The 18,244-nt window shown below is 32.8% G+C and overlaps 1 protein-coding gene across 1 annotated transcript; it reads right to left on the reverse strand.

Moving 5' to 3' along the window:
• Positions 1–732: 732 nt before the first annotated feature.
• Positions 733–10,663, reverse strand: LOC130899967 (calumenin). The gene is made up of 4 exons (XM_057810189.1): positions 10,229–10,663; positions 8,070–8,299; positions 7,697–7,916; positions 733–4,046 (listed from the first exon to the last, which is right to left on the reverse strand). The coding sequence occupies exons 1-4, from the start codon at positions 10,453–10,455 to the stop codon at positions 3,755–3,757; spliced, it is 969 nt and encodes a 322-aa protein (XP_057666172.1). The 5' UTR covers positions 10,456–10,663; the 3' UTR covers positions 733–3,754.
• Between the last annotated feature and the right edge of the window lie 7,581 nt (positions 10,664–18,244).

Below are 18,244 nucleotides of genomic sequence, written 5' to 3' on the forward strand. Positions count from 1 at the left end.
AATTTTCCAATTCCTATGGTATCAAAAAACAATAAAAACTTTTATTGCTAATAAATATTATTTGATTACTTGAACTTACAAATACCCGATACCCTTTCTGGAAGTTTAAAAACGTTAAAACTTCGTTTAACACACGGTGCAAATAAAAAAAAAATTAAGCCAGTGTTAAAATTTAAACCATTGTTAACCTTACGGTGCAAGTGACCATAAAGGCTCTAATATATGATGCATTTCATACTTTGATGGTTCTTTAAAACCTTTATAAACTTCAAGGTACTAATAACAGAAAAACAAAAGGATAGAACAACAAACTTAAATCCTCATATCATGACATGAAGTGTAAACCTAAGGAAACCTTTAAATCTGTGATAGACAAAATAATGGGATACTATGTACACGTTGGATGGATAATAACGTTGTAAATATAGAGCGTCGACTCAGTACCAAACGATATTCTTATGATGAAATAAAGTTATATATGTTACCGTTAAAGGATATAATGCAGTTATTTCGTAGAATACCTAGTTATTCCATGAAATAACTGATCGTGTCTGTTAAAGTATGTAATATGTTATTAATTTGACACTTTAACTACTTATTTCATGAAATAACTAAGTATTCTATAAATTAACTAATGAGAGACAGTTGAAGTGTAAAATAAACGATTTATCTAAAATGACATAACTAGGTATTCTAAAAATAAACTAATGATAGACAATTAAAATAAAAAAAAGCAATTCATCTAATTTATTCAGCTTATAAATGGTATTTATACAAACGTACCATAAAATCATTTGTTACAAGGATTACTAAAATGACACTTGGATTTACAAATAACATTATTTCTAAAACAAAAACATTTTTTGTTGACATACTGGGTTTTACACGAACATTTTTTAAATCCCTGACCATTACCTAAACTTTGAGCTGGAGCAACAGACCGGTCCGATATTTCTTCATGCGGTACTTCTTCTATTCTGATTAACTTTTGTTCACTGACACTGAACTGGGATCGGGAATATAATTGTTTTATGCGGCCGTTTCTTGTGCCCAATTGTAAAAATCCTTCTTCGGTTATTTTTATGATGATAGCTAAAATAGATTTTCTTTATCGCTTGAATTTCCAAACATTTTTTAGACTTTTCTGCTCAACTTGATCTTCTGAAACATAATTTTCCGAACAGGATAGGCTTCATACATTGGAAGCAAACTATATCTTCACTGCATTATTTTAAACAGACAACACATACTTTTCTAATGGGATTATTTAATACTGTTTATTCAACTACTTTTTCGCTATCAGGTTGAGAAGAAACATTCATTGTAGTCGAAGGATTTTGCAATTGATCTTCGTCATTTGAGGTATGTATACATACAATAAGTGCTTCCTTCGAAATGGCAGTTGTTGACAGTCCAACTGTAGCTTCGCAACCAAACATAGCCTCGTAAGGAGACCTTCTAATACCAGAATGGAACGCTATGTTCTTCATAAACTGGATAACTTTTAACCTGTTACTCCACGAAGTTTACTGGTTGTCTTGAATCCAAGTCCTCAACATATTGTCTATGTCCTGATTCGCTCTCTCAACACAATCTTAGCATAGGCTATGTCTTGGTTTCTCATGCACGATCTTAAGCTCTGGCCAAGTTAATTTTAAGTCATCCATAAGTTTGTTACAAAATTCTCTTCCATTGTCCGACTGCAATATACATGGAGCTCTACACAACAGGAATATATCAAGCAACTGTCCTGCAACTTCTTCAGTTCTCTTTAATTGAAAAGGTCTTAAAACTACAAACTTTGTAAGGTGATCATGATAAACTAAAATAAATTTATTGATTTATTATTATAAATTGAAAATCTATGAGGTTAACCTGACATCTTGAATTCATATGTGAAACATATGTGAAAAAATAATGGGTTTAACAGTAATACCTTTTCTGACCGCTTTGCGTTTTTGTTGACAAGATTTACAAAAATTCAGGAAAATCTTAATATCGTTTTGCATAATAATTTTGTAACAAAGATTAAGTTCTTTTATCATTCGGTCTCACCACCGTGCCCAATATATAAATGAGTTTCATACAAAATGTCAAACAAAGAATCACTTGACTAATAAAACATTCCATCTGGTGTTGCGTTTGTTACTGGGATTATTCATTTTTCTACTCCTTGAACTTCAAGGACATGTAATGTTGAAGTAACCAATAATCACGTGCCATTTTCTTATCTGATGTTTTAGATTTCTTTACATCAGCTATCAAACTTAATAATTTTTAGTTATCACTTGAAGAATTCATTGTTCAAGGCAATTTAAGGTCTTAAAAATAATTGCACTTAATGTAAACAATCGTAATTAACGTAGTAACAAATTACTAAATTTTAAAACTTAAAAAAATAAATGTATCTCAATACCTGATATGTGGAAACAGTATTTCACGAACAGCAGCTGGCACTGTACGTGCAAGCAATCGATTAACCAGAATGAACTAGCGCCAAGACACCAAACAAGTTCTATCTTTATGGCCTGTAATAGTTCATAGGTACAATAAGGGTGGAAGGTAAATATATTTGTCGTTGACATTAACAGATCGTTATTCTATAAAATAACTAATCAAAATGTCAAATTAATAACATATTACACACTTTAACAGACACGATCAGTTATTTCATGGAATAACTAGGTGTTCTATAAAATAAACGGTAACATATACATATCCATACCAAAACTAATTGGTCAATACAATGCATTCGGGAGGAACTGATTTATTCTAAGAAACCATTTCACGATACCAAATTGGATTTGTTTTTAAAAAGTAGTTATTTTGGGTTTACATGGTTGCTAGATGTATGCAATCAAAAAGCTTCAAAGAAAAGTCGGTAGGAAATGTACAGAGCTTTGTTTCAGAAAAGAAACTATAAATTCTTATTTGAGGTCTTATAGAACAGTGCCTAAAGATTCAGGAAGCCCTTCAACATCCAACTCCAACAAGCTCAGATGTGATAGGAGAAACCATTTGGTTATTTCCACTACTGACAAGAAAAGAAGGCGGCGTGCAGGAGAAGGTTGCTCATCGACTATTAGAACTATGTATATAAAGTGAAATGTAGGCATAGGTATAAAATATTTTGCATTATTTCATACAAAATACAATTTTTTTAAAAATAGCAAGCCCAATTTTCTGAAAAAAATTACACCCATATTATCCTAGTATTACCATATGGTACCGTCAGTTTTGGTCGTTAACTAGAGATTTGATAATGTAATTTTTTTCGCACAGATTTAATTCTCTCCATTTTATGCACTTTTTGATAATTATTTCATAGTTTTTATTTTTCAGGCTTTGAAAATCAATAGAGAAAATAAATGAAAGTAGGTAGAATAGGATTCTAGAAAATCAATATTGAAATGAAAAAATTGATTCGAATTACTTTATTATATGATAAATTATTTGTCTTAGGATTAGTTCATTGAGTTGCCTAACTATACACGCACTCAATTTATTATTATTTTTAATTAGGAACAATGTACAAAAATAATGCACGTATATATATTTTTTTAAATAGAAGAATAGAAAAAGAAATTGTAGAAAAAATTTCACTTACTCTAAATTTAAGCATACAATGAGACACAAACTGGTAAGTATCTGCGAGAACAAAAAAAGAATGTGAAGTGTTAGTATACAAATATTGGATACAACACTCCAATAATATCAAATGTAAATTTTTTCGATCATATCTAAGAATTCAGATTTAAAATTCGTCGTGCCTAGCTAACGCTTCTCCAAAATCTGTAGCTTGGGATCCTACGAAAATATCATATTTGGATAATACTTCATCTTTAGTGAGTTGTTCGTCGGCATCAGAATCGGCTTCGTATATCAAATGCCTAGCTTCTGCTTCAGCATGATCGAAGTCTTCTGGTAAAATCCAGTTTTTCACTTCATCACTATCCATGAAACCATCGCCGTCTTTATCCCGGTAGGTGTTGAATTGTTCACGTTCACTTTTCACCCAATCTGGTTCTTCTTCACCATCTTCTCCTCTATAAAAAATATGCAATCAAATATTGTATATAATTATGTAATTAAATTTGTTGTCATCACATTTATCAGCAGTCCCAACAAAAAGTTTTATTGCCACTCCTACTAGCTTGGTAAGTCCTGTCATATTACAACTTTTTAACACGCTTATATTAGCTTCACCTGTAGGTTTATTTGTTTGTGTGTTTGTAAGTCTCCTTTGAACTAAGACCAAGTGGATTATTTCATAAAAATTTTGTTCGACAGAGGTTTCGAACCTCTAGTCCCCGTGTTGGAAATCAAGCACTTTGACAACCTTACCAACTACACCCTTACGACTCGATACAAAAAAAATAAATATAATGTAAGAAAACTGGAAAACAAGCTTCTAAAGTACATGAAAATAATTTTTTTCAAACCAAATTCGAACTATAATACTAGTATTTTGCATTCAATATTGTTTTATGCTTATATAAAAAAGATATTTTCAACTTTTTATTTTCTTTAAACTATATTTAAATTACTACTGTCAATTTAAAGAAACTATTACGTATGTCTTAAAGTTGTGAAGAAAATAGTATGCAGAAAATATGTGTTTGATAAATCGTAAATTGAGTTCACGTGATGGAAGACTTCCACCCAAGGTTACTAGAATAATAGAAGGTTTGAGACATGCGCATGTTTTTGTAAATAAACGATCAGCTGCTAGAACACCAGCTACGTCATTATGTTTACATTTTTGTTTTGGTCATATTTTTATGTCAAACAGAACCTCACTAACATTATGTTCGAGTTATGAGGATGTGTGTTATCTCTTGCTGATCTAGATGCTAGCGTTGTTGCCATTCTCACAGCTGTGAAGAATCGGTGACGTCACTTGTCTACTGCGCATCTTGTTATTGTCACAAATCTTCTATTGTTCTAGTAACCTAGCTTCCACCGATCCGACTTTGGTGTTTTAATCATTGTTAAGTTTTTATAAGGCATTTCCAATTTTTCCGCAATTTTTTTTGTAATTTTTAATTTTGTTTCTCAAAAACCTGGTCATTTGATATTAATAGTTCTCCCTATCCTAGTATGAAGCTGCGTGTTATGTAGTCTTCTAGAAAGATCAAACCACATAACATCGAATAAGAAAGTCGACTTGTATCTAAATTTCAGAAACACAAATTTAGTTCTGCCACTTACCAATCGTGGCGCTAGTGTAATAAAAATGTGTCATTGCCGTCAATGTCAATTGTCAGACAAATAAAACGCAAAAATCAGATAGAAAACTGTTAGCAAGAAAACTAAAAATAAGCTTTAACACTCAAAAATTAGCTATAAAATTGAAAAATTGGCTAGAAACCTCAAAAATTGGCTAGAAAACTCAAAAATGAGCTAGAGCACGGAAAAGTTTGCTATAAAACTCAAACATTATCTAGAAAATCCAAAAATTAGTTAGAAACCCTCACAAATTATCTATAAATCTCAAAAATTCATATTCATAGACAAGGTACAGCAAAACAATGACTATACAGTATAAAACTTTTGCGCTTTCTGTATACAAAAGAAGTCTCTACAACCTTTTATTTCAACTGTGATGAATTGATATAATTTTTTCATTTTACTACAAAGTGCTGTGATATTTTATGTATTTCTGGTAGCAATATAGCTCATTTTTGACATTAAAAAACTTTTATGTTGTTTGTCTCTTTTGTATTCATAGCAATATGTTTGTTAAATCCCAAAATGATAGTATTACATCATTGTAATTATGTACAATCTGTTCAACTGAATTACTGTTTTTAGTGTTTTTCTGTTTAGTATTTAATTACATATTATACTTTTCACTTTATTTGTTAGAAAAATCTGTATTTTATCAGTTTTCATTTTAAATATGATATTGTGATCATGTCTATTAATTTTTCTTGGTTTTGTTGAAAATATATGTAAATATTATTTTGTAAATAAACGTGTCCTAGTTTTTTATTAGGAGTTCAGAGAGTTACATAATCGGAACTGGATGGAAATTAATAACATAGAATAAGTAGATATTCTGCGTTATATATTTAAATGAACCGCGGAAATAGAGTAGTTTTGCTAAGTACCATCGAGGGCACTGGCATCGAAAATCCGCCATGTTGTTTCCACTGAATAGCAACTAAGTTTGCATTTCTGTGAATCAAGCTCTTACTACAGCTTTTCTTACAGCATTATATATGATATTTTTGTTTTCCATTGCCAATTTATATTTTCTTACAATTATCTTTTATTATTATGTCAACTCTCTGCACTCCATTATTGCCATATTTATGACATAATTTTTTTTAGTTTTACTAACTCTGCGCTCTTAAAAGTTAGGTAAGTATTTACCTTATAGTGTTTATGATAAGTATATCACGTTTACATTATAATATTTTATACTAGGACAAGATATACTCGTATATGTCGACAAATCAGATATAAAATTCAAAAGTAAACTTAGTTTTAAAACCTACAAGCCAAATAAGTCGACAAAATGGGGCCTACGAATATATGTTTTTGACTGAGTCAGAAATTGGGTATGTGTACAATATTTTTCCATTTTATGGTAGTATTATTATCAATGATAATGTTATAAAATCTTATTTGCCTGTCAGTACTAGAATGCCACTGCATCTATATCACAAATTATTGTCGAACGTACCAGATGCACAAGGTTACCATATGTACACTAGCAGCGTACTGGCAGAGGAAATACTACAAATGAAAGACCATCTAACAATTACAATGATTATCAATTTCATGAGCATACCTGATTCCATGAAGAACCCAAATTTGGTGAAAATAAATCCAATAACTTAGAAAAGGGAGGAAAAATGATATTGTTCTAGAAAGATAAAAGGGTGGAAAGACTGTTAAGAACTAATGATAGTGTTGGATTCATTACAAAAACAAGATTTGTAAGTGAAGGTAAATAACAAAATGTGGAAAAGCCAAAATTGTTGTTAGCTACACAGCTTCAATAGGTGGTGTTGATCGCCAGGATCAATATGCAACATCATAGTTTCTTAAAAAAATCTCTTAAGTGGTGGAGGAAAATGTCCTTTTGGGAAATGGAGAAGTCTGTCATAAATTTTACATAAGTGTGTAAGAAAGCAAGAACTAAAAACCATTGTTCCATTTGAAGTTCGTCCAGAGATTAGTCAATCAATTCGTAGATGAGTTCTCAGAAGATCAATCAAGACATTCCAATTCAACACATGAAACAAGGCTGGAGAAAATACTGACATATTGAGGAATGACAAGAGAAAAGATTGTCTTGTGGGTTCTAATAGACATAAAAGAAAAAAGGACAAAGACAAGAAACTTTGGAATATTGTAATACTTGCCCTGATAAACCACGAATGCATATGGGTAATTGTTTCGATATATTTGTTTTATTGTAATGACTCCATTTTTCTTCTACATCATAGGTTTATAGTTGTAACTAATATAGTGCTGGAGTTATTAGTAACCTCTATGAGTTATTAGGCTGGTGTGCTAAGGGTTAATTCATTTTAGCTTCTAGAGTAAATGTTCTTTCCTGAGTTTTAAGTCCAAATATATTCTTAGGTATTACATTACAAATGGATTGTAAAAAATAGATGTATTAAAGGCAAGGAAGAGGGAGAGAAAGATAATTAAATCTAAATATATCTTGTAACATTACCTGTACATATCTCCAATGTATTCTTCCAAGGAAACTTTGCCATCATTGTTTTTATCAATATCTTCCAAAGTTTCCACTACAATCAAATCACTCATATATTGGTCTTCTTCGGGATGTAGAAAAGATGCAAATTCCTCTTTGGTTAAACTGTCATCACCGTCTTTATCTGCAGTTTGCCAACGCCTCCTATCTCTGTTCATCATTTTCTTGTATGAAAATCCTATTAATTCAAATAATAAATAATGAAATTATTATATCAAGTGACATAATATATTATAACACTTTTTTGGGAGGGGAGGGGGTTTAAAATTAATTCTAAAAAATTATTTGTTGAATATTAGTAGTAATCGTTCTAATAATGCATTATAATTACCTGTTCCATCTTTTTCGATTTCAGATGGATCCATGTTTTCCAGAAAGCCGTAAACCATTTTTTGGTATCGTTCCCACTGTAAAGTTGGAAGATTATCAGGATTTTGTTGTTTCCATTGTCTGTCTATATCTTCAGTGATATATCTTTTTTGTGTGAATCTAATCCAATCTTTCAATTCTTCTCTATTAATCAATCCATCTTTATTGACATCAATTTTATCTACAATTAAACTGAAAAAAAATTATTCATTATTTAAGTTCATTTATAGTCAAAAATATAATTACTATATTCTTTAGATAACCAGCCATACTTATACAAAATATGTATGCACCATGGTTTAGAAAATCCACTTTTTACATTCCCATCTACACTTTTTTCTCCTAGTTGGGGAGCTATCTGTGATCAAGAGATATATTCCGAAAATACTCAAGAGAATAGCTGCAAATGGTAGAGGCTTCCAGTAACCTTAAGATTAAATGCGAAGCAGGGTGAGTAAATGTACATTGACGAAAACCTAGAGTAGGAAAAGAGGGACAACTGAGTCCTTAAGTGGCTAAATAAGAGATAAGGAAAAGAGCAGTTGTAGGTATATCAGAAAAAGTGGATAAAATAGAATGTAGATTGGAGTAACATTAGAAATATAGAGAATCGGAATGATTGAAAAAACTAGAGTTAATTAAAAAGGTCAAAATGAAAAGTGCAGTTAGAAGAACAGTAGTAACCAAATTATTAAGCTTAGTAACAAGATTGGAAGAAGTTTTATTCAACAACAGGTATCAAGAAAGGAAGGCACAAAAGTAAAGGGAGTACAGAATAAACACAATCTATAGATTATGTCCTGATATATCTACATGGGTCATATAAAATTATGCAGCCCCAAAGGACAACTGAATATGTAAGAAAATACTTCAGGTGCCATGTTACTGTTTTGTGTTAAAGTTTTTGGATGCAGAGTGAAGAAAACACTTGTCCCCTTTTTGATGTTTATAGCCAAGTTATAGCTTGGCTCCTTTTTATATTCTGCTCTTAATAATGTTGTATACACACAAAACAAAAATATTAATTGAAGATTTGAGATGCCTGTTTGCAGACAATTTTTTAGCAACTCTTGACATCGAAAAGGTAAAACAGCATTATACCTTTCAAAATACTACTGTGTTGAACTCTTCAAAGCCTGATGACAAGGGAAAAGCTCCTAGTACAAATAAAACATGAACTGAAGTGGTGAAGGAAGCTGAATACTTTGCTGAATACTTTATATCCCAATTACCTGCAGTGTCATCCCATTACTGTTGTCAAAACACAACAAGGCAATATTTACCTTCACACTTAAACCTTAAGCGCCCTTGTCTATAAATGTATTCAAAAAAATATAACTGTGCCTTATATGAAAGAATTGTTAACAAAAACACAACAGATTGTCAACAGTTTTGTCTACTCCACTTTCCAATAGCACACTATTGTATTATTCTAGAAAATATGTCTTCTATAACAGTTTATGAAAATCAAAATAGTCATGTGTATTGTTATCTATGAGTTATTAGTTATCATTGAGTTCCAGTTGTCATCAACTGGTCATACTTACATGGGTACTATAGGGACATTAAAAAAAAATCGGTCCATAATGGCACCATCATTATAGCTAATACTAGTTACATCTCTGTCAAGAATGAAACTAAATACTCTGATTGTGGTTAAATTGGAATACAATGATTTTGAAGATTGGAAATGTATTCAGAGCACACTTTTTCAGAACGGAATTAAAGATTCATCAGGCAATATATATGAAAAATATACATGAAAAATTATAATGATAAAAAGAAAACCACATAATTTGGAGTAAAAGTAAATTCATTATCATACTAGATAATTTTCTTTCATTCTTAGATATCGGTGTTCCATAATATTGAAAATTTGATAAATTCAGAAATATGTGAGTAACTAGTTTCTAACTGCATTTTGATCTCACTAATTTCCAATTTGTAAACTCAATTGATTTGTTATCAATGAAAAGTTATAGCCAAATTGAAGTTGTTCATCACTATTCCAAGTGTTAAGATTGTATTCTAGTACTTTAAATCAACATCTTATCAGGTTCAAGATAAATGATAAAATACCGGCAAATCATCTAAGATAAGAATGACCAATAAAGTACATACCCCAGTCTCCTTTTACTCTCTTCAGGAGGTAGTTGATCGAAGGTTTTTGCCTCTTCTGCCCCCAAAAATGCTTCGTGGTCATATTCTGAGTTATGATGCTGTTGTTCGAAATGTTCTTTATCACTTAATTCTCGGGTAACAACTCTTTGTGGATGTTCTTCTTCTGGTTTACCAATTACCGACGAAATTAGAAGAATTACTAAGATTTCATATAACTTTAAGCCCATTTTGTTCAAAGTTTTAATTCTACTGTGGACCTTTTGGTTATTAAATTAAAACTGTCCCAGATTCTCATGAACTGCGTGGCTTAAACTTATTGGTTCATGTGATTGAGTTACATCTACTTCCACATCATCAAAAACATAAACACCCACTATGTTAATCTAGAAAATGAGAACATATGTGTGTAATGTCATATGTCAGAAGATGCGTTCTGAAAATCAACCTTATGTCATAATATGAGTTCCTATCCCCTCTTATTTAACAATGAATCCATATTTCATTTCTTGACGTATACAATTGAAAAAAGAAATGGAACGTAACACACATGAGGTAATGCATAATAATCCAAATGCCGGATCCGTATATATGATTTAATAAAATACATGAAATAATACTTCAAGCAGTATAATAAACAATATATATATATAATTATAATATAATATAATAATTATAATAAATAATTCAGTCACGCCTGAATTATCAAGGAAGTACAATTGATGTTAAATTAGTTGTGTTTTTTCGTACATTTCTAATAATTGATCGTTTTTCATATTTTCATATCGAATCTGTTTTTTCTATTCCATAGATGGTATTTAAATACCACAGTATACAAAGAGAAGTACCATACCTTTATTACTTTTTCAATAAATACATCATATCATTGAGTTAAAAAACTAAATTACTTAATATTACTTATGAAATTGTGAAATATATAAATGTATTATGATAACACTAAGGAGCTTTAGCCACACAATTAGTTTCTCTTATCATAAGGACAACGCAGCTTGGTTGTATCAGAGATATGGGTTGTATATATAGTAGGTGAGAAATGTATGTTATTGTACTACCAAAAAAACGGCGAATTCCATAGAATTGCACTTTAAACAAATGTAAAATTATTGTTGCTTTTTACACACAATATGTTCAAATAGTAATAAACATCTCAATAACTCCTTTAAACACAGAATAAACGCGAGCGTGACGTGCTCTAGACGTTCATAAATGTCAGTTATGTCAGATAGTTACTTGTTAAGAAACTGTCATAACGCACACAATGATCGCGCTTTTTAATTTTTACACGCTGATCGTCGCTGAACGTCAAAAAAACATAACCTCACTTTTCTAATGTAGTTTTTGGTTGCAGATACCCTGAAAAGTGATATCTCTGATTGAAAAACTGATGGAATATGTACGTGCTCATGAGTATTTATATAACAAACAGTTGGTTGGATACAAAAAAAACTACCAAAATTTGGCAGAATATAGGGAATATTTTTCCCATTTGAAAGTTCCATGACAAGAACTAGTGATTAATTTCCTGATCTAATAGACAGTCAGGTTTTCTTATTGATAGTTTTGTTAAGTCTCTGCTCAATGACTCATTCTTCTATGTTTCAAAAATTCGTCTGGATCTATTTCGTTCATTCCAAAATATGTTGTAGCAAAGTAACTGTAGATCCTTCTATTCGAATTGAGGGGTTTCACTAACCAACACCATATCAAATGTCGCAAATTTCTTTATAAACATGCACCATTAAGGTTATGTTTATTAACGAAGTAGTCTCATGTTCCCGTTAATTCTTTGCAGCTTTAAATTCGGGGTGTATTTTAAACATTCATGAACGTCTAGACGTGCGTCGTTCGCGTTTATTCTGTGCACCGTTTTAACAAGTAAAAAAGTTGTCGCACTCTCGATCTAGGCGCGACAGACTATAGCGCATTTTTACCGTTAGCAATCAGTAAATATTAACGAAAATCTTAATTGACACAACGAAGTTTCCATGAAAAATAAAACGAGAAAGATTAGAATAATTTTAATTATTTAATAATTTTGTCCTTATTATTTCTTGACAACTCTCATAATAATTGGTTTATGACATCTCAAATGACTTGAATTAACGTCCATTGAGGCCAATTGACGTCTACTGTCATTTGATGAAAATTTCTTTCGTTTCTGCACATCTACAGCTAAACAGAAATTGAATGCAAAAACCCGAGCTCGCATGCATGTATCCTGTGAGGAGATATCGCTGCTACAGACAAACGGACAGAACGCTAGTAATAGCGCATTTTTTACAAAAAAAAAAAACTGAAATAATCAACATTTTTGTCGAGTTCGACTATACTTAACTGTAGCATTTTGGTTGCAGTTCACTACATCATTTTTTGTTTTTCAAATCAATTAAATTTAAAATGTGTCTGGCAAAAATAATGATTTGAATCAATTGATATGTTTGAAAAATAGAAGGTACTGTTATTTAAGAAAAAACTTATCTTATGCAAAGTTTATTCATCGTTTATTATGAATGTTTTCATTGGAAAATTGTGAATTTTGAATGATGATTTTTTCATTTTATTTAGCTAATAACGAATTTAATACATTACTACGAGGATATATTGAAAAATTCTTAGTCTGCTATAGAACCAAACAAAATTTCAATGTCAAAAATTTTATTACTCAACATATTCTCCTCTTAATTGGATACATTTATTACAGCGAACCTGCAACCTCTCTAGACCTTTCAAAAAAATGTTTCTTCTTGCTCTGCAAACCAGACCTCCACAGCTTTTATTACCTCGTCGTTGGAAGAAAATTTACGACCTTTTAAACTTTTTTTCAGTTGAGAAAAGAGATTATTGTCGGACGGAACCAAATCTGGTGAATAAGACGGGTGTTCTAGTAATTCAAACCATAAATCACGAATTTTTTGCATGGTAACATTAAATTTGTGTGCAGGGGCGTTGTCCTGCGAAAACAAAACACCTTTGGATAGCTTTCCGTGTCTTTTCTCTTTAATTTTTCCCGTAGTGTGGTCAATAATGTCGAATAATAATCTCCAGTTATTGTTCTACCGTTATTCAAAAAATAAATGATGATTACTCCATGGCAATCCCAAAAAACTGAAGCAAGATCTTTTCCAGCAGATTTTTCGTCACGAAACTTCTTAGGTCCTGGAGAACCAGAGTGTCGCCATTCCATCGACTGTTGCTTTGTTTCTGGATCGTAGAAATGTATCCAAGTGTCATCCATAGTAACAATTCGGTTTAAGAAGTCTACATCGTTTTCAAATTAACCTCTTTTGAAGCTTGCAGTCCAATTTTTCACGGTCGCATACGAAGGACATTGATCCCCAAGGGTATTAAGCATATCTTCGTAAATCTGCTTACCTCTTAATCCTTTTAAATACAAGTACTTGATGATGGCTCGATAGTCCAATTTTTCGATTTTCCACAATTTCGGTGGACATCTTTTTTCTTTTAATTTATTGCGTAACTCTGGTTCACTTTTTTTGGCGTCAAACTTTACACTGACACTTCTAATAAATTATTGTTCGTTGCTATGGTAACGCAATATTTTATTTATGCATGGAACTGGTCTAGGCTAACTAGACATCAATACATCCTCGTATATGAATACACTATGTACTAAACTAAATTCAGTTAAAGGAATATATTTCGAAGAAAAAGGAATAGTATGCTTTACAGAATTAAAAACAGAAAATTTTTCATAGTTGGTAAGTAAACCTTCTAGTTTCCTAAGCATAGATAGGCATAGATAGGCCAAAAATAGAAGATACATTGTAAAATATATAACATGTGTAACATATATAACAAGTGTCAATTGTTTAGAATAGTAAAAGGAACTTACCCTATTTCTTATCACTAACTAACACGTTTTGTTTTTTTAAGAATATTGAGATTTAAAAACTTGGCAAAAAGAATACAAGACGTTTAAAAGCCAGCTTTTCACACATAATTTAGGGCTTCTTAGTGTTGCCTTGATTCTTGTTGAGATTAGATGGGCTAGTGCGTAAGGTCGTGAATTTACCTCGCTAATACTTCGACCTATTGTGTACCTCGCACTGTTCACCAGTCAGGCAGAAACGACTTTGTGAAATAAACTACCTGTCTGTGAGCTATGCGGCTTACCTCTCTGGCTTTAAAATAGCTTGAATGTGAGGACCGTAGTCTTTGTTTATGGATTGCTTCGTCCTCCAAAGGAGGTGTCCGGCGGTTTCCTTTGGTTCTTTACAGAGAAGCAACGAGAGTTGTCTAGAGTTTCTCCAATGCTCTTCAGGTGGTAATTCTCTAGTGTCCAGTAAGTATACCAGTAACTTTTCTTTGCTCGTCTTTGTTCAATGTTAGGGTCTTCTCAGACCAGTTTGTGGAATAGGAAAGAAATATTTTCGATTGTTTCAGACCTGGGGTCTTATTCCATATGTATTATATCTTCTCGTTTTCCTACTTCTTTATGATTATAACTTGATGGATTTTTGGAAAACCTATGGAAGGTTGGGGTCCTATGAAAGGAATTGTCCCGCCATTTTCGCCAGATGATCGGCTTGTTCATTGCAGTGTACCCTGATGTGGCCAGGTACCCATATAAGAGTAACTTCATTGTTTGCTCCCATTAAGTTTGAAGATTCGATGCAGTTCCATACTAACTTTGACTCAATTTCATAAGAGTCAAGTGCTTGTAGGACTGAGCATTCTATCTGATGGGATTTGAGAACTTTCAGGGTACTGCTGCTTTCGTAAGTCGAAGCTGATTAGTTTCGGTGGCTACTAAGTTCAATTTGTCAGTAGTGAACACCCAACTTTCTTGGGTGTTCCTCATCGACTCTGAGAAGGTCGAGATATTGGTCCCAATTCGTGCACATTTCTTTTTGTTGTTTGTTGCTCGGCATTTGGTTTGAGATCAACGCGAATGAGGATATGGTCGGAAAGTGAAGTTTCCCTGGATACATGCCAATTGCCGATTTTATGTTGTATTGCAGGACTTACAAGAGTGAGATGTAGGACTTCCTCTCTAATTGCGTTACAGAAGATTGGTTGGCTACCTACATTTGCAACTGTTAATTATTCACCTCTTTTGTTGATGTTAGTGCTCGCCCAGCTTTTATGGCACGCGTTACTGTCACAACCTATGACATCTTGATTGTAGATTGTAATTTTTGCAGTAGTTTATGAAGCTAGAGACAGCTTCTGGTGGTGATGCATCCTCTACATGGTGGTAGGTTGAAGCAATTGCTACCTCGAGCTTCACCACTTGCAGATTCGTATCAATTTTTACTGCCGCGATGTCGCGTAGTTTGGTATTCTCTCTCGAACTCTCCTGTCATCTACTGGTTTTTCGTTTTGTATGTCTGTCAGGTGCTCTTACTGCAGTAAAGATTGCGTTTGTCTGGGGTGCAGGAGATATTGTTATCTCGTGCGTACTCTGCTATAGAGCTAGGTACTCCATTTGCCGATGACGTCTTTGGAGCTGCCACTTTATCTTTTTTGACTAGAAGTTCTACAGTTCCTAGTCGATAGTTGATTGTGAAGTCTTTTTCAGCTTTGTGTCAGTGGACCGGAGAATTCTCCAGTGATTAGCCGAAGTTTTTTTCGATACTATTTCCTTTGTTCTGTGAGCAGGCTGTTCGGAAAAACGTCCGTGACTTTAAAAAGTCTAGGAATGTCTTTTTCATCCACGACGAGAATTGTAGATTCTTTGCTTGCGTTTTGACACGATCGGCAGTCTAATTGCTGCAATTTGCCCCGGTCTGAAGCTGACCTTTCGAAACACAGTGCCAATTTTTCCCTGACAGGACAAAATGTGGACGATTTTTTGTCTGGTGTAGGCTTATTTACTTTTGCTCTCATAGCTTTTTTCTGGGGGGATTAGGTGTGAAATCTTCCGATCTTACTAGCTTTTCAGTAGGTGCAGGAGGTTTTCCTTCCTTTTGGACACAACTTTGTTATATCTTCATGCGAGTTTCCATGGGATGCTAGCCTTCGTATCGCTTTCTTTGGGCTATTTTTAGACTTTGATTGAAAGCTTATAGTTGTGCAGTTCTAGACTCTGAAGAGGCTAGCAGAACATCTTCTTCGTTTACTGTATAGTCGGATATAGAAGCTTGACCTTGTGGTTGAGTCTTAGCCTCGGTATCAGCGTTTTTTGTTGTAGACTGAACTATTAGAGTCTGTTTGTCTATATCCAGTGCAGTAAACTGACCGGATACAGCCTTTTTTACTTGATCATGCCCAGTCTGAGTAGCTATTAAAGTCGTATCTGTCTCACCACTACGTTCCTCGGTGTCTGTAAAAAGAAAAGTTTTATTACATTCACCCATAAAACTTGTTGAAATTAGGAAAAGAATATTTCACCGTATTAGAGCCTCTAAACTCGGTAAGGGATTTAAATCAAACCTGAAGTCCACCATTCGAATACAGCGTACGGATCCTCAACAGCGAACATGAAAACCAAAAGGCACGGGTCGAATAACACCTTGTTCTCAGGGATGAAAGATAGTCTTGCATGGAATGGCGATAGATAGATTAAGGGGGTTTAGGTAATAGGGAAGGTTGAAGCGGTGTGAGTAGGAACTATGGACAGGAAAGCTTGAAAGGGTTAGGCCTTCCCGGAGATACTCCCCGAGAGCTCAAGCCCTCATAGAGTGAGGACCAGTAGAAACTGGCAGAAAAGCCACTTGGTGTTAATGTTTTCACAATAATTCATGAACTCAATTATATCGTGTACTTCATAGATATTATTTCATGAAGCGAGATCTCGTAGTTAAACTGAAGTAAGTCGCTTGTATTTATTTGCGTCATTAACCGAATTACTAAATAACTTCAATTTCGAGCATGATGAGGAAACTAATAGTAAGTTATGTTGAGCTGATAAAGAGCATGAAGTATTTAAGGTTACGTCGAGAAAAGGGGGTACTGAAAGTTTTTATAAAATCACGACGATGAAATCGTTTTATGGTGGAGAACGTTGAAAATAGATATTTCGAGAAGGGTCGAGTACGCGTAGGTAGGGTTACAATCCAAACTTGGTTGTATTCATGTTTTTCATCATTATGGGGGTTTAATTCGTCAAAGAGTGCAATGAATAAGTTTAAAACTAAACTTTTTTCTAGCTATTATTACCATGAATTGAGAGACTTTGTTAGTCATAATTGCCTGGATAATCCTTTGCAGTTTTCATGGTCGCCCTTGCCCAATCCCATGGAGGCTCTCCAGAATTATAGAATTCTACGTACCGACTTGCCTGTACCTTCTCTTTACTCAACTGTAGAATTTACAACCCCTGTCTGTGGAGTTGGTCTCACCTATGAAGCTTTTGGCTTACTCTTGATCAATTATATGATGTTTTACAATATATGTTTAAGGTTTTTAATTGGGTTCTCCTCATTCTAGTCCTTTTATAGTCATACATCCAAATTTTTTGTATAACAAATCAACTAGATGCCAAAGTGAAGCAAGTGCACTACTCTGACCCACCCTGGTTACGTCTATGGATATTCCTTGAGACCCCAATGATAACAAGCAAATATGAATCATGTGCAACTCATTTTCAAAAGGCGCTTATCTGTTCAATTTATCATAAATTTTGTTTCCACATAAATTTACAAAATAATCAGCTATTTTAAAAGTCAATGCATGAGAAATCAAAATGTAGATTAGTGATCTGGAAAATTTATAATTATTTATATTATAATTAACGTCAATTAGTGTTATTGGATTTGCCATTAGGCTTAGTAGGCTTTAATCTAGGACGGCATATTTCAAAAGGCGGCAAATTTTAGAGTTGAACTAACGAATAAAACGACATACGACGAGATAATTAATAAATTTAGGATTTTAAATGCCCGCAAAAATGTATTTTAACGTATTTATACTTTAACTTAAACTGTAATACTAATAGATAACTAAAAAAAATATTTATTTTATTGATGTTAAATTGTAAGTCTAATAAAAAATATGTATAGATTTCTGACCAGTACAGTAATAGATTATGTGTAT

Source organism: Diorhabda carinulata, chromosome 12 (genome assembly GCF_026250575.1).
Source record: "Diorhabda carinulata isolate Delta chromosome 12, icDioCari1.1, whole genome shotgun sequence".
NCBI lineage: Eukaryota > Metazoa > Arthropoda > Insecta > Coleoptera > Chrysomelidae > Diorhabda > Diorhabda carinulata.